This window comes from Sphaeramia orbicularis, chromosome 9 (genome assembly GCF_902148855.1).
Source record: "Sphaeramia orbicularis chromosome 9, fSphaOr1.1, whole genome shotgun sequence".
Taxonomy (NCBI): Eukaryota; Metazoa; Chordata; class Actinopteri; order Kurtiformes; family Apogonidae; genus Sphaeramia; species Sphaeramia orbicularis.
This window is the reverse complement of record NC_043965.1, coordinates 17149295-17173604: the sequence shown is the minus strand read 5'-3', so window position 1 is coordinate 17173604 and position 24310 is coordinate 17149295. Positions and strand designations below refer to the sequence as shown.

Genomic DNA, 24310 nt, shown 5'->3' with positions numbered 1-24310 from the left:
CAGAGGCATCTTTCCCAAGCGCTGATGCAGAATTATTTATTGTGCATGTCTTACTCCTTCACTTGCTTTGGTTGATACTTTACTTGTGAACCTTTTACTGCACATATTAACAAATATGAACACAACAGTACTAGTGCAAATGTTTCCACTAGTGCAGATAGATAGATAGATAGATAGATAGATAGATAGATAGATAGATAGATAGATAGATAGATAGATAGATAGATAGATAGATAGATAGATAGATAGATAGATAGATCAGACTTTATTTATCCCATCATGCTGAGGAGGGTTCTAATCAGTGAGTGCTGTTTATATCATAGTATCTGTCAGCATGTGTAGTCAAGGGGACTCACTGCCATGCCGTGAACATGATTGGTGCTGTGATACACATTTCTGCTGACTGCAGAGGGCAGTAATGCAAGGTAGCAAATTCAGGAATATGATGCATTAAGGCAGTGTTTTTCAACCTTAGGGTTGGGACCCCACATGGGGTCGCCTGGAATTCAAATGGGGTCGCCTGAAATTTCTAGTAATTGATTAAAAAAAAAAAAACTTACTTATAAACAATATATGGTAAGTTGAGAGAGTCAATCACTGAGGCTGAAACTGAAGCACTGTGGTACTGTTTATATTTCAAATGTTCATTGTGGTCAGTTTCAGATGCTGCAGCTCTTTCATAATTCATACTTTGAGTTATTCTTTGTTCAGTATTAATTGTCAGCCTTGTAAATACAAGCTGGACTGACTGTACATGGAAAATAAGGAAATAAAATTCTCCCTTTGTGCAGTAATCTACACCTGGCTTTTCTGCCTCCGTCCATGATAATATACATTATATAGGCTAAATGTCAGCTAAAATTAACATTTATTTGCAACATAGTATATATAGCAAACTGTTACATGATCAAAAACGAATGAGTTTTAGCAAAAAAAAAAAGGTCTCTGTTTTGAATGTCTGAGGTCGGCAGAAATTTCTGATGTTAAAATGGGGTCATGAGCCAAAAAAGGTTGGGAACCACTGCATTAAGGCCACTGGAGTCTTTATTATTATTATTATTATTATTATTATTATTATTATTATTATTATTATTATTATTATTATTATTTTACTGTACAGTAGTGAAACATATGTCTGCATATTGCATCTATATATTTAATTATACCATTCACTGCTGCAACAGCTCTTTATCAAATTAACCCATAAAGACCCAAATGAACGAAAGCATCTACTGACCTAAAATATTAAATTACTGTTGATCCGCTAATCCTATCAATACATGTAAACAATTGGTCTAAAATGCAGTTTGTTTTCTTTTCATTGTCATCAGATATGACCCATTTGGATGTTCAGAGGCTCTGTAGTGAACTCTTATTCACCAGTAAAACCCACGGAGTTTGATCAATGACATTGGATGGAGAAACTGGGTTTCTGTTCAGTTAATGATATCTTGTTGAAAAAATCATTTTTTTCTTCAGTTTTCTCTGTTTTGATATAATAACCTTTGAATTAACTGAGTTTTCATGACCATCTAAATTAAATATAGGAAATTAAATGATGGACTTTACTGAAAAAGTCCCTTTTTCTTCAGTTTTCTCTGTCTTGATATAATAACCTTTGAGTGACCCTTCTGCTTTGAGTTGCCATGACCACATGATCAGTGAATTAAGTATAGGACAAATACATGATTTACATTAAAACATGGAAACAGGGGGGTAATATTGTAATAATTAGAGATGAATCTCTTAATAAAGGATAAATAGAGAGAAAATTTCATTTGGGAAGTCACACAAAAGTAGCACTGGATCTTTATGGGTTAGTATCATTTCACATTAAAATTCTTTTTGACTTCAGTAGAATAAGCAGACCACTGAATTGTTGGATATTACTGATATGTTTTTTAGGTTTCATAGCTGATACTGAGTGTTTACCAGTGTGTTGCCAATGTTGAAGTTTTGTGAGTGAATGTGAAAGGCAGTTTTCCTTTGGCAGAGGAACATAGAGTTTGAGCAGTTGAAACACTGAGCTATAAGAAATTAACAAGTCTTCATAGAGCTGCTGAAAATGAATAACATTTCACATTACTTGTGGCCATTTGATTCAAAATTGCTTTTTTTTTACTGCGTGTGTAGAAAAATATAGATTTCTTATCTCTAATCCAGCGTTGGCATGAATAAGACTTTCTATTTCTCCACTTATGTTTTCGCTAAAGTAATGTGGTAAAAAAGAAATCCACTATTTGATACCTCTGAGATGTTTCAGAGACCCATGTGAGCATCATAAGTGTGAATTTTAAAGGTCTTAGGAGAGTAAGTTCCCCATTTTCACTCTGATGTAACCACAACATTAAACTCCAAAATGATGGCTTTAATTTGTTTAAGGTTTACAGCTTTACTGAGGCAGAAATGCTGGATAATGAAATACAATACTACATGAGCAACTGAAATGACAAGCTGTGTGTTTATGCTAAAGCTATTTGACACATTACAACAGAAAATAATAGAAACTGCAACGTAAGTTCAGGTTTTGTAATGCTGTGGGGTATGTCTGTTTTATTGTCATTTTAACTCAGAGACCCAAACATTCACCATCAACCAAAATCAACTACTGATGTAAAATGTTTAATAACTTTTTGAAAAACCAAACCTATTATTAAGTGTAAATAATTGGTGTAAAATGCAGTTTATCATCTTTTCATGGCCATCAGATATGAACTATTTGGACGTTCAGAGGCTCCGTAGTTACCGTGGAAACACAGTCATCTTCTACAACATTGATTCACCAGTAAAACCCATGGAGTTGGATCAATGACAGTGGATGGAGACACTTGGTTTATGTTCAATTACTGATATTTTTTTGAAAAAGTCCCTTTTTCTTCAGTTTTCTCTTTTTCTAATATAATAACCCTCAACTTTAATCTGAGCTTTGATAAACATCTACATGATCAGTGAATTAAATATAGGAAACACCTGATTTTCACTGAAAAAAATGCAAAATATAGAAGATAATACTGCAATAAATGTTGATAAATCACTTAAGAAAGGTTAAATAAAGAGGAAAAAATTATTTGGGAGCTGCCACAAAAGTAGTGCTGGGTCTTTGTGGGTTAAGGTTACATCTCCCTATGAACCATATTTGATCAGTAATTGGTGTTGAACACAGATAGGGCTTGGAAAAATAAATCTTAGACTGAGAATAACTGCACATTATGCTGGAAATCTGTAACAATCCAATGATAATAACAAACAATCTTAGAGTTGTCACCAACTGACATGGGGTTTTATCTGACTGGCCAAATATTGTGAATGTGTGGTCCATTTTCAGGGGTATTTTTACCCATTGAATCTTCTTCGTTTTCATCACATTTCAGGCAGTCATACATGTAGTGCAGCTATTTATTAAGGGGCTCAAAACAATCCCTGTGTAGGATCCTGTAGCTGGTATAAGTGTGGAAAAAAAAACATTGAAAATTCAATGATTAAATGAGGTATCAGTACTCTATAGGGACAATCTTGAGCAGGAAGTGGTTTAGGACGGATATGGTGGAACAAAGTTTATGGACATTCTGTGTGTTTGTGTCTCATTAAAAGCTGAAGGTAAATGATAAAAACAAAAATAAACACACTCTGTTTTTTTGTGCCAATGCTTGTCCAGCATCACAACAAATGTCTTAACATTTATTTCGGCCCAGAATTCATTAACTTTTTGCCAACATCGTGTATGGATGATGGTGTGTAAAGTCTTCATGTCACATCCAAAAGACTGTCAGTGTGGTTCAGGTCTGGATTCTGTGGAGGCCAATCCATGTGTGAAAATTGTGCCTTATTCTTCTGAACCACTTTCACAATCTGATCCTGATGATTCCTGGTTTTATCATCTTGGAATATATATGTGTCATAAAAGGGAAGAAGAAATCCACTGATGTTCAGACCTGCTCATTCAGTATATTCAGGTTCAGCTGATTTCAATTTATAGACACGGAACATTACTGAACTTAGACCTGACCAACTGAACCAACCCCAGATCATAACACTGCCCCCACAGGCTTGTACTGTAGGCACTAGGCATGATGGGTAATCACTCCATCGGCCTTTTCTCACCCATCACTCTAACAGGGTCAGTCTGGACTCATCAGACCACATGACCTTTTACCATTGAAACACAATCTAATCTAAGGGTGTGTATTGGCAAGAATCTGGCGATACAATACAAATCACAATACTAGAATCACAATGTGATATATCATGATACTGTTAAAAAGGCAATTTTTTTTGTTTCTTTTTTCTTTTTAAAGATTATTTCCTGGAAGAATTGAATTACACCAGAAAAATGTACAAATACTAAACACGTTTTTATTTGATCAGAACAGGATCTAATGCTATATCAAAAAATTTTTCTAATTCTCCTCGTTTCCAAAGGAACTAACATCTGCCTCTCAGACAGTAAAAAGTACTTTTAGGATGCTTAAAATAACCATTACTTAATAAAACTGTGTTAAATAATAATAAATAAGACATGAACAAAAAAGAAAAACAAAAATGAACCACTGCCATGTCTGCATTTGAATAAATATCTAAAAATATTGATTCAGTACTTTTTAATATTGATACAGTATTGTGAAATGAAATATCGTGCTATATTGCAGAATTGATATTTTCTAACACCCCTAGTCTAATCTGTATGCTCTCTATCTATCATTAAGAAATGAGAAGCAACCGCATCAGCTAAAGAATTTATTTTAGCTGAAACATATTCATCACTGCAGTAAATATCCAGTGGAAGGATCTGAACTATTTACTGAGTTAAATCCAGGTGGGAACGTTTTGTTTTTGGCCAGACGGTGTATCTTAGCACCTTCCCTCACTCATTTTCTTAAAGGAGTGATATTTTGCTTTGTTTTTTTTTTTTTTTTTTTTTTTTTTTTTTTGTTAATGGAATTCTGCATTTTAAAACATTTCCCTGTGGTCTACATAAACTGCAAATGCTGTGCTTGTGTCTGAATTCTTCATTAATTCAACTCCACAGGTCCATCTTCAGCCCTATTTCTGGGCAATGACACCAGAAAGGTCATTTTGAGCACTGGCCCTTTAAATGCAAATGAACCACTTCATGCCCCACCCCTTCCAGGTTGTTGGCTGTGCGGCTCTGTCCCATTCAGCCAGTTGTGTTCATTAATGCAACCAATAACTGAACATTTTAGGTAATTGGCTTGAAGTTTGGACATATTTTCAGTATGGACTACAACCACTGCTGCTGACAAACAATTATGTCGTACTTGGAGAAATGTTTGTTGGAAGTCTTGACCTTATATGTGCAAATGTTGTGACGTAACTAGTTATAGACGTAACAAATTAAGCAGGAATTAAAACAAGTTGTAGAAATCCACTCGATTTTTGCCAAAATTAATATAAAGATAGCTTGGCAGCACCTGGAGGGTTCAAATTCAAACTTTATGAACTATTAGGATCCAAATACACAAATAAATGAACCAAAGACTAATAAAAGTGGGTTAGCAAAATATGACCCCTTTAAACCATGTTGTTTTGTGCTAATTCAAAACCAAACCAAGCCTGACACTGACATAACCTAAGTGCAACAGTTATGTCGTATTTTTAGTGCTATTTGTGTTACTTAGTGCTTTTTTTATATGCTGTTTATTATTTGTTCAGGTGTGAGTTTAATATGCATTCAATGGAAATAGTGGTTCAGTATTCAGAACACCTTCATGACCAAATTCACTAAAATGCAATGAAACTCCTCAGTAGGGTCAACCATGTCTTATAAATTAATCAGGACAAAAGAAAACACACACTTGACAGTTAATTCACAAGTGCAACAAAGGAGTTACTCTTGAGAACCATCTAATCTTCCTCAAATCCTCTGAGTTGAAGGGCCTTTCAGGATGACAGTCCTCTTATTGCTTCAGCGACAAATGAGTTGTCCACCAGGGGTTTTGATCAGGACCGCAATGACGTCAGCCATACATAAAGCCTTTTCTCTGTAGCCAGTCCTGATCTGTACTGAGCTTGGTGTGTATGGGAGATTCTTCCACGACTTCTGTTTCCCGTGTTGTGTTTTCGAGCTCTATTATTAACCTAAAGGACCCTGATTGTGCCTCAGACAGTCTCTTAGAGGTGTTAAGCACTGACCTCACCGTAGCCAAAAGCTTAATCAAAAATAGCACCGTATATCACTACCTGGATGAAGAGGTAATACTGGTTTCCATTAATATGATTATGCATTGTCAAGAGTATCCCTTGGATACGGCGAACACACATGATGAATGATCTTTGTTTGAGGCTTTTGTAGACACTCAAAGTCATGATAGAGCATGACGTGGTCATATGTTGTATTTTTATTACACAAATAGAGCATGTCAGAAACACGTTATTTATTTATGAAGTGTATCATTACCTTTTGTACTGTAAAGACGGAGCGCAGTTTGTTTTTACTTTGACACACATATTATGAAAACAGCTTAATGATGGTGGAATAAAAGGTTAAAGGATTCATCTGTTCTTTAAATGAACTAGTTTGTACCAAGTGTTGTTTGGCTTAAAACAAAGGTGAGGCAGGAGGAGGAGGAGGAGTCTGGTCCTCGCTGTAACACACTGGTTACCTGATCTCCCTCTGACAAAAGGGGGAATAAAGGTGAACGCTTTGAGAGCTGCAACAAGTGTAAAAGAAGTAGATGTGGGAAGAAATAAAAAAGAAAAGCTTCAGAGAGAGAAGTTAAAATCCTGCCCAGTTTCACACCTCCACACACCTGGTTAATAACTGTGTAAAGTAGGTCAGTGTTGGATTGTCTGTTTAGGAAAGTTACAAAAATGTCCAGACTCTACGAAGTGGACCCACCTGACCCCCCTATTCCACCATCAGAGAGGACTATTCTAGAAGATCTGACAAGCACTTTGTCTGTGAGTCCTAATGTTGGCCTTTGGAGGCATAACCTCAGTCTGATTTTGTTTCACATGTATTTATTTGTGTGACACATAATGTTACGTAAACTGATTTTACCTTGTGGACATTCATCCACTATAGTGTACGTCTGAAGCCTGGAGGTTTTATGTGGAGGTGTTTAAGATGTTTTATTACTACAGTGGAATCGGTAAATGCTCCTTCAGATGTTTGAAGTATCCGTTTTTAAGCTCCATGGTTCCAACAATAACCTTGAGAAGGCCTAAGATCCCAGATTTGTTTTCTCAAGTATAACAGACTTGACATGTAGAAAGCAAAGAATGATGATTACACTTTAAAATAAATAAATAAATGTATCGATATTTTTACATTTTCAAGAACAGACATAAGATACATCACAAAATAAAAAAAAAAAAAGTGAGAAAAAGCGTTCTATGTCCAGAGCTCATGAAAATCCTCATTCCTTCTCCTCACCTCTCGTGCTCCTTTGTCGCTTTAACAGTACAACAGTGGCTCCTGTTGGCTTAAAATGTAGAAATCTTACATGTGCAGTCAGCTAATATCAAAAGAATTAGCACAAACTTCATGTAACCCCCCAAGCACCAGCAAATCATGGATAGAGATTATTTAAAAAAAAAAAAAAAAATCTTGATTTATTAACCTCTTACATTTTGGTGTTAATTGTAGTTTCACAGTAACTGCACTATATTAACTTACACGTATTTGCCTGTTATTTGCTGAGTATAAATCATCTTTTTTCCATTTCATCATGGTGAAAAAATATGAGAAGGACTGTAGGAAGACAAACCTTGCAGAACACCAAGATTAAAAACAGTAACGTAGTAGTTCAAACAGGGGTAGTTTCACTGTTAGCTTGTTAGCTCCTGCAGCTTATGCTTGTGCACCTGCCCACAATATGTCAGCTCCCTTCTGCTATTTTCTACAATGTGTGAGTAAACTTTGCCTTGCTGAGTCTGGTCTAGTTGTAGCTTTATAGGATGGTAATGCAGTGTGTTGGTTTGTTGAGGTTTGGCTGTTGTACTGTTCTTTTTTTAAAATATATATTCTTTGCATTTTACTTAAATGCTGCTCTGCAGGTATGGTCGTACAGGGGACAAAGGTCAAACTTCTGGACTAATGCAGTTTTATCCTTGTAGTGAAGGAAGAAAATCCCTTTTAAAAAAATATAAAGACTGAAATGTCTGCAGCTGACCAAAACCATCTACTGATCTAAACTGTTTAAGACCTGTTGATGCACAAATTCTATCAATACATGTAAATAATTGGTGTAAAATACAGTTTGTCATCTTTTCATGGTCATCAGATATGACCCATTTGGACGTCCAGAGGCTGCGTAGTGAACGTCAAAACACCGCTATCGTCTACAACACAGGTGCCAAACATGTGGCCAGGGGGCGAAATCCGGCCCGCCAAAGGGTCCAGTCCAGTAGGATGAATTTGTGAAATGCAAAAATTACACTTTAGAAATGATCAATTAGTGGCTTAAAAATCATTTTAGTTCAGGTTCCACACACAGACCAATTAATTCTCAATTGGGTCAGACCAGTGAAATATTATCATAATAACCTATAAATAATGACAACTGCAGATTTGATCTTTGTTTTAGTGTAAAAAGTAAAATTACATGGAAAATGTTTATATTAACAAACAAAAAATGTGAATAACCTGAACAAATGCGAACGACTTGAAATGTCTTAAGAGAAGTACATGTAATTTTACCAATATTCTGCCTGTTACTAAATGTTTTGTGTATTTGTAATTGCAATGTAAGTTGTAACGCACATGTGTAAATGATAAAGTGAGGCAGAATATTGTTAAAATTGCACTTGTTTTTCTGAAGATATTTCAAGTTGTTAATGTTTTTCAGATTTTTAAGGAAACATTGTGGATGTAAACATTATCATAATGTAATTTTACTTTTTTCACTGTTATTATTTTACTGGTCTGGCCCACTTCAGATCATACTGGGGTGAATGTGGCCCTTGAACTAAAATGAGTTTGACACTCATGGTCTACAACATTGATTCACCAGTAAAACCCATGGAGTTTGATAAATGACAGTGGGTGATGATGTTTGTTTTTGTGTTCAATTACTGATATCTTTGCTGAAAAAGTCACTTTTTCTTTAGTTTTCTCTTGTTTCTGATATAATAACCCTCAACTTTAATCTGAGCTTTTATGAACATCTACATGATCAGTGGATTAGACATAAGAAAATACCTGATTTTCACTGAAAAACAAAAAAATAGAGGATAATATTATAATAAATGGTGATAAATCATTTAACAATAACAATATTTTCTGCAACCATTGAGCTGTAATGGGAGGGCCAGGCTTCATCTAATCAATAGTTATCAATTTTCTAGCTATCATCAAGAAAACATACAATATAACATTGTTTTTAAGTAAAAGGGTACTAGAGAAACACATTTAATAAAAATAATAGTGAGTCCATGGGAAGGCCTATTGTGAGAATTTCTTCCAATTTTTCTTTGATATTTTTTTTGGGCAGTCCCAAAGTACATGGGTATGGTCGCCCACCTTTCCCAGAACATTTGTTGCAGGTATTGATTTTTGAGACTGGTATTTACTGGTCTGTGGTTATTTTTTCTACAAAAATCCTTACTCTTGTTCTCGAGTTCTTTAGTGTGGCTCTTCTGATCCTTTACAGCTGCAGTATTAGCTTAGAAATGCAGTTAAATAATCATAATAAAGTAACCAGTTTTCAGCACAGACACAACACAAACTCAACATAAACACACAAGACTCTTTAATGATAAGATATAATTACTTTATATATTCTGTGGTCATTTAATTATCATCTGTCACTTAAAAGTAACACTCCATACATTGTGCATTATATTATAAAGTACCTATATTTATTTTAACCCATAAAGATCCAAACATCCACTGGTGACCAAACGCATGTACTGATCTAAAATGTTTAACACCTGTTGATCCACTAATCTTATTAATACATGTAAATAATTGGTGTAAAATGCAGTTTATCATCTTTTCATGGTCATCAGATATGACCCATTTGGACGTTCAGAGGCTCCGTCATCTTCTACAACATTGATTCACCAGTAAAACCCATGGAGTTTGATCAATGACAGTGCAGAGATACACTTGTTTATGTTTAGTTAATGATATATTTTACTGAAAAAGACACTTTTTCTTCAGTTTTCTCTCTTTTGACATATTAAGCTTTGAATTTACTGTTAGTTTTCATGAAAATCTAAATTAAATATATGAAAATGCATGATTTACAATGAAAAATGCTAAATTCAGAGGATAATATTATAATAAATGGTGATAAATCAATTAATAAAGTTTAAATCGAGGGAAAAATTCATATGAGAACTGCCAGGAAAGTAGCACTGGGTTAAGCAAATAAATATACAAGCAAATAAAACCTCTGGAATATTCCTGTGATATTATAAGAAGCTGGTACATTTAGCTGGGTAAGTGTGTGTTTCTCTGTAGGTGTGGACTGAGCAGTCACCTGTTCGGGCAGACTGTCAACAGCCGTGGGCAGCTGCTGTAGGGTTTTCTGCACTCAGAGGTGACTTGCTAGTCCCTCCTCCACGGGTTTCTACTTTGGTATGCGCTGATGTAGGCCAGAGCTGTCTAATTTCCAGCACTCACTTTGTAGGTGTATGGTTGAAACGGGGCCATCCAAATGCATCATCCTTAAGTCTTAAAGCATCATGTTTCTTATTTGAACATACTTCCAAATGCTTTCAACACAGTAAATATGTACTATATGTCCTGTCACAGTCTACACCTGTATGGTCAAAACAAAACAAAACAAAACAAAACAAACAAAGCAAAGCATCTAACATTTATTTCCCAACTTATATAGGGACACGTGTTGGAAAAAAGACATACTTTGGGTGCTTTTTGAATTATGTTTTGGAAAGCTGTACTTTAATTTAGCAGGGCTTACATACCCCATGTCTGGATGAGCTTTAAAAACATAGATTTGTCTAAGTTATTTCTTCAAAGATTTGAAATATTCATAAGAAATTGCATACAAATTTACAGTTAAAAGAAATATTTAACACTGCAACAGACAACTCCTAACAGTTCTATACCAGGGTGTCAAAGTCATTTGAGGTCAGGGGCCACATTCAGCCCAGTTTGATCTGAACTGGGCCAGATCAGTAACATAGTGGGCATAATAATATATAAATGATGTCAACTCCAAACTTTTCTCTATGTTTTAGAGTGAAAAAGGTAATGAATGTTTACATCTACAAACTATCAAAATGTGTCAAAGACAAAAAAAAAGACAAAAAAAAATCAATTTTATATGTATATATATATATATATATATATATATATATATATATATATATATATATATATATATATATATATATATATATATATATCTCCTATAAAGCGACGTCAGACATGATGAAACTTTGATTTCTTGATTTGTAAAGCAAAACATGCTGTATCAGCACTTTGTTAAAACAGTTGTTGAATAAACTGACCTATGTATTGGAACTGATACCCCATCCTGTTCATGTCAGTATCAGATTAATGTCAGCACTGGATCAGTGCATGTCTGTGAGGAAGTTCTCAGTAGGGTTAATGGAAGAATCAAAATAGAATCACTACAAAACAATCATTTTGCCAAAAATACCCTTTAATTAGGGTTACCTGTGGGCTCCTCTGGGCTCAGTACCTGGCCCAGGTACTTTGCTGCATGTCTACCTCTAACTTACAAACTAAAACTTTTTCGATGGAGGTGTACAGCAGTTTCTCTTCGTTTATTTAAGACCCAGGCTGCTTGTTTGCAGTCAGACTCATTTCAGTGTAACACCGTGGAACAGATGATAGCAGAAGCTTCACTCATATAAAACTTGGTTTGTAAGAATGAAAGCAGCAAAAGAGAAAAATTCCTAATCATTGTTTCATAATATGACCTATTTCTGCTCTTCTTTGTCTCGTTCATTGAGTTTTCGTGGTGGCGAGATAACACTTGTACTGTTGGATCTGCTTTGTGTTAGCTTGGCGGTGCAAAGTTTGTCACATTGGTTTTTTGTTTTATGAAAATATTCATGACATATGCTGGTATTGAGACTTGGCCATTTAAGTACTTGTTGTTTGGATTGTGTTTTGTCTGACAATTGGTTTTGTTGAACTTTTAGTTGACGTTCCTGTGGTTACATGGATGTATAGCATGTGCATTTTGCCACAACCATTACTATGGTAACACAGAACTGTGGCTGTGGGAATTGATGAAAATTTAGTGATACTGATGACAATATTAATCCAGGTCATAACTGGACATTCCGAATTTTCTGTGGGAAACAGTAGCTTACACAGGTTTTCAGCTTTGATGTAGAAATAGACACTTGTTTTCCACTGCGCTAGACACATCATTATTTTGTAATGTGCATCATTCATGAATGGAACCAATTTGTATGGAGACATATGAGTGCGATTTCTAAATTTGTTTATGAAAAAAAAAATTACTTGTTCATTTGTGTTTGGGGCAGAAATTTTGTAATTTATTTTCTAGTGTTACAGATAGTGTCTGAGGTCCAGAACTGTGGGGCCTTGGAGGTGGTACTATATGTGCTCTGGTTACTCCCTGTCAAATGCTATAAATGAAGGCTCAATAAAAATGAACAAATAATCACAGTATGGTGGTCTGCTGGTCTGAGTCAGTGTAATGTTTAATGTCAGTTTAATGTTTGATGTCAGGTATGATTTTATGATTTAAGAAGATCTGGATAGAGAAAATTTACGCATGTACAGGTCTGCAGCACCAACATGTATAAGTGCATTATAACTTAGTTATAGATCAATTAATTTATTGAAGTAAATCACATTACATCTACATTTACACTGTGTAAAGTAACAGAAAAAAAAAAACAAAACACCATTTGTGAGTCCACTGTTACAGAGTAGCATGTTATAAAAGTTTCAGTGTGAATGTTTTGTTGATTTTTTTTTCACGTTATATCCAGCTTTCATGTATTTCTTTACAGTTGAGTCATATAATGTAAAAACATGTTTTAGTGTTTTATTACTTTAATTCAAGACTAGATTGAAAAGCAGTTCATGACCACAGGACCACATTTAAGATGAAAATGGAATCTGTTGAAATGAAAAAACACTACTTTAATTTTTTTTTTTTTTGGTAATCTAAAGGTATATATTGTAAGACTATAACCTTAACTTAACTTATCTATAATATGGTGGATCAAAGTCTGATGAATTCATTGTGCTTATGTGTCGAGGTTAGGGAGTTCACACTAGAGTTGACTATCTGTTTTCGTTTAATGTAAACTATGTTCATAAAATCAGTGCCATGGCCCTTTACCAATACCCAAGTTCATTACAAGCAGAACAAATAAGTAAATGTAGTTGTTAGAGTGACACAGGATATTGTTGCTTTTGCTGAAGGGGATTTCTCCCTCAAAAACCTCTCAGCAGAGTGGATGCACTTTACCGAGACCTCTTGTTAATGGACTCCTCTGTACTAAAGTGCCCTATTGCCCCAATAACAAGCAACTGTTTGCTATTGACATAAAGAGGTTATGAGATAACCATTGCAGTGGCTCAGTCTCTTTACAGAAACAAAGTCAGGGTTTGTATTGACATCAGTTGCGGAAAATGCACAATTACTGAAATAACCCATGCAATCTTTGGTGGTTTAGTTGTGTTCAGTGGTTTTGATGAAAAGTATAAGCACATCCTTTCAAATTCTACAAAAGAACAGTATTTATGTAGGGCATATACATAGCTGTTACATCAGTGGTTTGGCAGTGCAGATCTACAGCCTGGTGGGATAAAAAACTATATTGGGGTTAGTGTGTCGATAGAGGCCTTAAAAGTCAAAGCATCATAAAAAAGGAACCAGGAAAAGGTAAACCAAATTTCATATGGAGTCAGTTGCTATTTAACATTTTACACACTGTAAAAAAAATCTGTAATTTAACAGAATTTTTACCATTTATTTTACAGATTTTTCCTTTATTTTTAAGATACAGGAAAATATCAATAAAATTACAAAAACAGACTGTGATTTTACATGTCAAATGTAAAATAACATGAAAAAATTGTAACTGAATAACCATAAAATTTCAATTTTTTAAAGATTAATTTTTTTTCGACAGAAAAAAACAGTTAAAATACATCTGCAAATGTATCGTAATTTCACAAATATTTCTTTTCTTTTTATGAGATTAAACTGTTAGTTTAAAGTTTAATACTGTAAAAAAAAAAATAAAAATAGATAAAATTACTGATAATTAACCATAAAAGAAGTATTTGTTCTGTAAGTTTAACAAGACTTGTTTGTTAATTGACAAATATCTTGTGTAATTATGGGAGGTTTCTCAATAAAAATGTTGAATAAATGTATTTTTGTGAATGTATAACATGTATAAGCACTGATAAACTGTCCAAATACAGTTTTTATCAATGGATTGTACAACTTAGTCTCACTGAAAATTAGTTAAATAAATAAATAAATAAATAAATAAATAAATAAATAAATAAATAAATAGGTAATTTGATTGTTTTAAGACATATAAATGTTCTTTATTAAACATTAAAAAGTCAAAAAAAATATGCAAAATCTCATGTAAAGTTAGGGCAAAAAACTGTATTTTAATTATGGAAAATTACCGTATTTTTATGAGATGGTTATTTTCTGTTATTTAACCTATATTTGTTCAGCACCCCTGCTGCTGGAATAATACCGCTTTTTTTATGTTTTTTTTATTTATTTATTTTTTAACAGTGTATCCCTGTGAAGTACTCAGTTTGAATGTGTTAACACAAAAACAATCACAAGCACTAGATGTGGTCATTTCAGTTAGCCTCCTCACAGGAAGTTAGCTTATGTAGCTATAATGATATCCAGATATGATGAGGGCTCTGTTTGGTGAATTTTCCAAGATAAGCATATTTTGTTTAACATATTATGCTTTCAGGGGTACTGTTGAACAGAATTATGTAGATTGATACAACAACTTACATTTTAATAAGGGTCAAATAACTTTTTCAAACGTGCAGTAGAAAAATAGAATTAGCTTCATATGCTAAAGGTAGTGATGCTAAATTAATGTAATTCATGATTTACTACAAAATCATAATTTATGGTTCTGAGTGATAAATTTAGTTAATGCTATTATATTCATATTGTATTTTAAATAATAATTATTTCAATTAATTTTTCTATATGACAATTTAGTTGGCCTTTTATGAGGATGATAGTGAAGCTAAGCTACATGGGTTTCCTCCAGTTTTCCCTTCCATTAAAAACAGGTACATGTAGGTTAACTCTCCTGTCAGTGCCCTTGACCTTGTGATGATGATGATCTGGAGTTGGTACCAGAGAGCCTTCAATAGCAGCTCACTGCTCCTAATGTGTGGTAATGCTAGTTGCTAATGCTAATGCTTGGCACCATATATGAATTAGGGTGGGCAAAATACAGAGGCTGAATCTCCCTATACAGACAATAAACTGAGTAAACTGTTAGCTTTAACCTTGAAATTGTGTGGCAAAGTCCCATCCCCATGTGGATTTTACAGAATATCCTATATTTACAGACATGATGCTGTGTACGATCTGCTAACGATAGAAAACCCTCTTAATGTTTGTTACACAGGGGTGGTCACCAGGGTTGAAAACACTGTGTGGATGGATAGACGTAAGATTAATAGAGTTTATATTAAATTATCTTTTTTTTTTTTTTTTTTTTACTAGTAAACAGTATAATAATTATTATTCAGTTTGTTTAATGCTTGTTTTAACCTCCGTTAGACAAGATAAATGTGAAGAGATCTCGTGTGCCAGAGTTTGTAAGAGCCTCAAACAAAGTCATGTTCTGTTTCTGAGAATTTCATTTATTGTCAGAAAGCTCAGTAGATATGTGGAGGTGGGTCCAATCCTTACTTTGATGACACTGGTGTGAAAGACTCAGTCAATATCTGCAAATGATGTTCATTTTTCCCTTTTGAAGTTATGGGATGGGGTCTGTTGTTAGTCTCTTTAAGGAGTAGGACTGTGGAGAAACCATGTGACACTGAAACAGGAAGTGACTCCACAGTGAACCATACTGTTCAGCATCTTTGACTTTACTTATGAAAGAGTGTTTATGTAGTCATTGGTGAGAGACAAAGTTCATTCTGAACTTTGGCTTCAATAACATGATGTTTGTCAATTTAAAACACAATATTGCAAGCTAAGGAAGTTGCAGTGAATTGAAGAATGAGGGGAAAGATGTTATAGTGATGGGTCTTTTGGTGTTGGCATCATGTCATGTGTGATGAGATACACAGTCCATTGAGGTGTTTCATGTAAAACTAAACAGCATTGCATTATCATGATAACAAAATATAATAAGATCTATTGAGGACAGGACTGTGCCTTTCTGTTAATTTGACATAAGAAATATATCTAAATACTTTTCACCATTTCTGACTTGTTTTGATGGTGTAATAATAATAATAATAATAATAATAATAATAATAATAATAATAATAATAATAATAGCATTACTAGCAATGTTACTAATTGTTAATTATTATTAATACTGACAATAATTTCATACATCCTGGTGTTATGTATGTTCTTCTTCAAGCAGCAATTTAACACCCACAGATATTCAGTTTATTCTCACATGTACAAAAAAAAGCCGAATTTGGCAAAATGTGTGTATCTTTGCTTGAAAATGGCAAAAAATGTTAATTAATGATCAAAACACAAATAGAACTGAAATGAGAAGTGGACTGAATACTACTGACATTTCACTGCCATGGTTAATAACATGAAAAGCCCAATGTTCTTTATTGTCAATCCTATTTTCTACATAAGGCTTAATACTGATTTTTTTTGTTTTTTTTTACAACTCTTTTCCCCTTATTGGGATTATGTTTAGAAAGTGAAACTGCTTTTCACTTTTTATAGAGTAAACACATTGATGTACAAGAGACATTCTGAGGGCAAACTTGCCACGTGATGCAAAATACTAAATGTGTAAAATGTGAAAATGTTTGTACATTATTAAAGAAAAAGAACTGTATTCTTCATGGTGTTCATCTGTGTCTTTCTCAGGGGAAGTTGGTGAAGTACTTCAGCCGCCAGCTGTCCTGTAAGTGCAAAGTGGCCTTAGAGGAGCGCAGTGCTGAGCTGGAGGACTTCCCTCGCCTCGGCCACTGGTTCCGCATCGTCAACTTGAGGAAAGAGGTCACACAGGTAGGACTTATAACTGCCTGCTCAGTTTTCTTTCTGTAAATGCACTCATCTTTCCTGATCACCAGCTGAATCAAAATGAAAACAATGGCCTAAAACTGACAAAAATGCTGGGATTAAATGTACTGTTCCTCCTCTTACATAACTTTTTCTTTTGGTTGTAAGTGACTCTGTTGGGTGTCTTTAAATTGGATTACTAAGCGTCTGATTTAGAACAGTTCTAAATATAAAGTGTCATGAGATAACTTTTGTTATGGCGTGGCACCATATAAATAAAATTCGACTGATTGATTGGACTCATTTACTAAGGCAACACAAATCAGTGAGGCTGCAATCCAGAAGAAGGACTTTTTTTTGACACTCAGTTTTTATTAGTTATTCATCATTTTGTCATACAGAACAGAACACACAAACAACAATCTGCATCAGACAATAGTCATAATCTAATAGTAAAGATAATTTAGGTTACAGTTATGAAATAGCAATCAAGTTATACAATTAATAGAATTTTTAGAGCAGCAGTTTATATAATATTTCACAGGACTAAGAGACAAACCACCCATTAATTGCTTTTAAAAATACTAATCCATTTGCCCCACCTTATCACGTAAAGTTCAGTTTGCAGCCTCAGCATAAATGTTAATCTCTCCATTTTGTGAATTTCATCAACAATTTTCAACCAATCCTCCAGCACCGGTGGATCAAGTTGAAGCCATTTACGAGTGATTGTTTAGAAGAAGGCCATTTTTATTTGTGATTTATTAACAGTATGCAAAATGATGAACACAAATGCAACCACTCAGTAACTACCAACACTGATTCACCAAGAACGGCACAGATTAGCTCCAAGCCAGGCTGCGTATAGACACATAATGAGGACATGAGATTCTACAGAAACACAGGCTGTGACTGTAATTCGATCAACACAAGTGTAGGTTTAACGCGTGTTTCTCTCTGGAAACAGCAACACAGACCAGATAGAGGCAGTAGAGGGAGCAGTTTTCTGTGGTAAAACTTGAGGAATTAACGGGTCATTGTGACCTCAACTAAAATAAAGACGCAATCAAATCCTAATATCCAACATGTATATAAAGGCATATCATTGTGAGGAAATTAATCTTTAAATACCCAGAACTATTTTTGTGGCACTTCCAAATGTATTTTTCTCATGACATCTAACCATTCCGAAATGATTCATCACTACTTATCATAATATTATCCCCTGAATTTGCATTTTTCAGTAAAAATCAGGTATTTTCCTATATGTAATTTACAAACCATATAGATGTTGATAAAAGCTCAGAGTAAAGTCAAAAGTTAGAAGAAAAAATGATATCATTAGCTGAACATAAAAACAAACATCTACAATTACTGCCATTTATCAAACTCCATGGGTTTATCAGTGAACTGATGTTGCAGAAGATGATGGTGTTTCCATGTTCCTCTGAACGGCCAAATAGGTCATATCTGATGACCATGAAAAGATGACAAACTACATTTAACCTGAATTATTTACGTGTATTGATAGGATTAGTGGCTCGACAGTTATCAAACATTTTAGATCAGTGGATAGTTTTGGTCACCAGAGGCTGTTCTGGTCTTTAAGGGTTAAAGAAGACACTATAGTACCCAGAGAAGTGACAACTGTAGCCCACCATGTCACTGGATTCTGACTCATAATTCACTACAGTCTGTGTTCATAGTAGTAATTTATTTTATCCTTTGTGGCAGATATGTTACTGTTTTTAAGATCAGTAAAACAGATGAAATATTGCATGCTGTTTATATTGGCTACAGAAGCATGAAAAACTTGGGAATTTGATGTCATGAAGCTGAAGATTTCCTGTATTTGAAGTGAGATTTTGACACAAAACATTATGACATTATGAAGTTCAGGGGTGCCGCTACCAATTACAGGCCCCATGAAAGCATAATCATTGTGGACCCTACAGAAATTGACTAGCTTCTCAATCTGTCAGACCCGGGTTGGGGTGGGGGGTGGGGGGTGGGGGGGGTATGTAAGCGGGGGTGCGGTCCATACACAACGTCACTTATGATACCGTTAAAACAAAAACAACACTTAACATGCTTTCAACGTTTGCCTCCCGACTTCTATACCTCCCTTATGCAGCGGATCTTACACGAAATTATCACAACTTCTGTATCCACTGGGCCCCCTCCACTGCTCTATGGGCCCCCCACAAATACTGGGCCCCGTGAATTTGTCATGTTTACCCCCCCTTATCGGCGCCCCAGCCTCTCTTTGACATATTGTTGAGCCTTCTTGTGATTTGGTGATCTTTTGTCAGTGGATCTTTTCAGTAGTCATCTGAAGACCAGGACCAAAAAATGTGAACTGTTTGTAGTCTATATATTTTTGTAGTCTACATATTTTGATAACTTCCTGCTCTGTTGTTAAAATGAATTCAAACAACTGGAAGAAACGCCTCTCTTCTTTTCCCACCTGTTCTTTGTTCTCAGCAGCGCCTCCTCTGTGCAGAACTGTCACAGTCATCCCAGACACAAACGGATTAGGGCTTGCCTTTTTTTTTGTTGTTGTTAGATAATGTGTGTAATAGTTTGCTTGCAAGCATGTGATTCATGGTAATGTGCAAAATTCAAATGGAGGCCAGAAATAACCAGCCAAAAGGACCAGATACAGAAAAGTGTGGACTGTGTTAGTTTAGAGCAGGGCTGTCAAACTCATTTTAGTTCAGGGGCCACATCCTCCCAGTATGATCTCAAGTGGATTAGACCAAAAAAATAATAACATAATAATATATAAATAATGACAACTCCAAATTTTTCAGTATTTTTTTAGACTGAAAAAAGTGAAATTACATTATGAAAACATTTACATCTACAAATTATCCTTAAAAAAAATGTGAATAACACAAACAACCATGAAAAAAAAGAAATTTATTAATAAAAAAATTAGTCCAATTTTAACAGCAGTATGCCTCAGCCTCTCATTTTCACATGTTACAACTTACAGACACAGTGGATCTACAAATACAAAGATATTTAGTCACAGTCAGAATATTAGTAAAATTGTATTTACTTCTCATAAAACATTTCAGGTTGTTCGTATTTATTCAGGTTTATCACTATTTTGTGAAAAGATAGTTTTTACAGGGTTCCCGCAGGGTCTTAAAAAGTCTTGAATTTCCAAATCTGCATTTAATACCTTAAAAAAGTCTTTAAAAGGTATTCAATATGATATGGTAGGTCTTCAGTTAGGTTGCCATAAACTTTTTGGCTGTATTTTGCTTAAATCTGTCTGTTAAATTTCCAAACTGCAAAGAAACTAACATTAGTTGACTCAGTTCCAACTGTTCCAACTATTTATTTTGAAATTAGGAACCAGTTATTGCTAATTTTACAGCCCCTGGTGAGAAATGACTCAGGCATAAATCAATACATTTTCCCAAATTCTAGGAGTCATGAATTTTTGCCAGTTTGGTCATGAAATAAACTTTTAATTCTGTTCCAAATAGTCTTAAAAAGGTCTTAAAAAGTCTTGAATTTAACTTGTAAAAACCTGTGGGAACCCTGTTATAAAATGCAACGTCATAATATAATTTTATTATTTTACTGGTCTGATCCACTTTGAATCATATTGGGTTGAATTCGGTATCTGAACTAAAATTACTGTTAATATCTTCAGTGTAATTTTTGCATTTCACAAATTCATCCTACTGGCTGGATTGGACCCTTTGGTGGGCCAGTTTTGGCCCTCGGGCTGTATGTTTGACACCTGTGGTTTAGAGGATATTAAACAGAAAAATACTAACAAGAAATCACAGCATATGTTGGACGTTATCCTTATGTTATGAAAATGGAGCTGTTTTTCTGAACTGAGAGTTTCTCCTCTTTGACGAGACACTAAAAGCCACTACTACTACAACCAGTATTTTTTCCTCACAACAGTGTGTGTGTAGCAACATGACAGTGTTTGCTGAAATATCTCATACAGGATGCTTGCTCTTTAACCAAATAAAAATTCAAGACTTTTTCCAGACTTTTTTAAAACGGCTATTTTTTTTCTGCCAAGACCTTGACTTTATTACCCTCGAGTCCGTGTATCATTCATTCGTTCGTTTTTCAATTTAAAACCAAAAATCAAAAAACAACAAAACGACTCATTTTTTTGTTTTTCATTTTCAAAACCAGAATGAAAAACTGATAACGGTTTGTTTTTCCATTTCCTGATTTTGTGCTCAAATGAAAAATGGAAAAAACGAATAACGACCGTTTCATCCGATTTTGCTATTTTCAGGATAGTTGTCTGACCTGGAAGTAGTCGTTACTAGGCAAAAAATAAACAAATGGAATCATGGCCGGACTGGAGGAATATTCTGCTATAATTAAGCAGCTGTTTGATATGTACAGAAGTGTATTGCATTCACACAAAAAATTATTTCGGCTCTGTTTTTCTGAATTGATTCAGAAAAACAGAGCCAAATTTAAATTTTTACAGAAAACAGTATCTCGTAAATTTGGAAAATTCCGTTTGTTTATTTTTTCCCTAGTAACGACTGCTTCTGGGTCAGACAACTTAACTATATTGAAAAAAGCAAAATCCGATGAAACGGTCGTTATCCGTTTTTTCTATTTTTCATTTAAGCACAAAATCAGGAAATGGAAAAACGAACCGTTATGATGATGATGAAATTCTTTATTCAGTCATCACATAATAACCAGTGTCAACAACAACACTTCAAACATTACAAACATTACCAACAGGTTAATGACTGAAAAGACACAGGCAGAAGCAAAATGCTTATATTAATGCCTGTCCTACATAACAAATTGAGCTACCCAGCATCCAATATAGGAAAAAAGAAAAAAAACAAAAACCAAAAAAACCCCCCAATATATCCAAGCAAACAAGCGAAACATAAAAAGGTGAAAATAAACCAGAGAAATAGAAAACTTAACCACCAAATTAATGGTAATTGAATGTAGATTCAAAAATAAATAATTTACCTTTTACTTGTTAGAGCTTAACAATTGTATCCTTCAAAAATTGCCTTACGTACCATTTTTTTAAATATCAAAAATGAACTACACATTCTTAAATCCATGCTGGCCTCACTCCATAGTTTAACTCGAACGACAGATATACATCTTCTTTTTGTCTCTTTTTTTAGCTTTTTGTTCAACAAATTTACAAACATCTCGCAAATCATATTTAGACTCGTGTTGAGAAGAACCTTTGTACACAGACAGGGAATAACTTTAATTTGGCTTTTTACATTATTTGCATTATTTTATAGTAAACCAAATCATTAAATTTCATAATATGGGATTTCATAAACAATTCATTAGTATGTTCATAGTAACCGGCCTTATTAATAATACGCATGGCTCGTTTTTGTAGGACTACAGTATTTACAGTTGTTTTATATGTCGAGCCCCACACTCCCACATAATATGACATATAAGGGAGTATAAGTGAACAGTAAATTATATGTAGTGCCTTGTGGTTGAATATATTTCTGGATTTATCCGTTTTTCATTGTGGTTTTGAAAATGAAAAACAAAAAAACAAGTGGTTTTTTTTTTTGTTTGTTTTTTGTTTTTTTATTTTAACCCTTTCATGCATGAATTATTAGAACCTTAATCAAGATTTTTTTTTTTTCCCTGAGTGTTTTTATTCCTCTTTAGGCATGAAAAAAAAACCCAATGTGATTGAATTTTTTTTTTTTTTTTTTTTTTTTTTTTTTAAATCAACCTGTTTTTCATGGAGTTAAAAAAAATGTCCACTCAGCTACACCATGAATTTTATTCTTGAAGCAAAGAAACATGTATTTAAAACCCAATATCATAAAGTGATATGAAAACAATGAAATGAAACCATGTTTAATGCAGTTAATCTGAGTTTTTCTCACATTTTAACATATTCTAATACTAGTTATTACTCACTTCATGGAGATAATATGCAAAAAATAAATATTAACAATTGATTTCCACTCAAGAACCAACCAAGAACAGCAAAGTTACAATAATGGTATGAATTGCAGTTTATGGGATGATGCATAAGTGTCCACTGTGTTGGCTGATATGGAACTAAAACAACAAAACCCATGAATATACAAGAGAACAGCTGTAGAATAACTGTCCACTGTAGTGACCTATGCATGAAAGGGTTAAACTGAAAAACGAATGAACGAATGATACACGGATTCCCCTCGGCCACTTGCTCATCCGTCTGTCTATAAACTTTGCCATGCAGTGATAAATCCGGCCACTAGGGGCAGACCTCCCCAGAGCCGGCCATATACACTACGCGGATATATCTGCGCATGCTCAGACCGCACTCAATGCAGACCTACGTCGGGCGTGACAGTGTACAGCATGGTTAACAAAAAAAAAAAAAAAAAAGACGGATGAATGAAAATGCCTCTGTAAACCATTATTTGGAATCATTTTCAAAAACGAACACTGGAGTTTCCACTTCCGGTCCAACTTTACTGCGGCTTTGAAAGTGAAGACGCGATAAAGCGGAGGAATGGGTGAGAGAAATGGAAGTAAACAACAACAACTGTCACCAATATTTAGCTGAAGTCTGTGAAAATGACCCTAATGTTAACATGAATTTTAATAATGCAATGTTAAAATGTTAGAGTCCGGCCTGGCGCTGCGTATAGGCGACACAGGCGGCTAACTAGGGCGCCATCTGCTGGAGGGGGTGACAAATTACAGACAAAAAACTAAAACTAACTAACTAACTAACTAACTCAATACATAAATAAAACGCACCCTTTACACGTCCTTGACATGTTTTCTTTTAAATAAATCATAATCAAGCCTCAGTATGACAAATGTTTAGTCCACTTATCCCACTTTGTGGATTCTGTCATTCACATTTATTTCTTATTCACTATTAAAAGTCATGACACCAACTCACATGATCTCTCAAACATGCTAAGTATCTAAACAGTTTAAATTATGTCTCGTATATTTCTTTCTCTTAGACTTATTTCTCTTATACTTATGGTTAACTTACATTAATTCTTTACCACTGTATGTACTGTTTTAGATCAATCTTGGATTCCTTTATACATCTATTGCACAAACTCATGCCAGTATTATTCACAGTTTCAAGCATTTTACATATTTGAAATCAACATATCAGTGAC

At 34.3% G+C, this 24310-nt stretch overlaps 1 protein-coding gene across 1 annotated transcript in view; it reads left to right on the top strand.

The window, feature by feature from the left end:
* ksr2 (kinase suppressor of ras 2) overlaps positions 1 to 24310 on the top strand; it is a 178289-nt gene that overhangs the window by 4011 nt on the left and 149968 nt on the right. The window contains exon 3 of the mRNA XM_030144487.1: positions 17028 to 17168. Within this exon, the coding sequence (XP_030000347.1) occupies positions 17028 to 17168 (141 nt within the window). The remainder of the gene's footprint in view (positions 1 to 17027; positions 17169 to 24310) is intronic.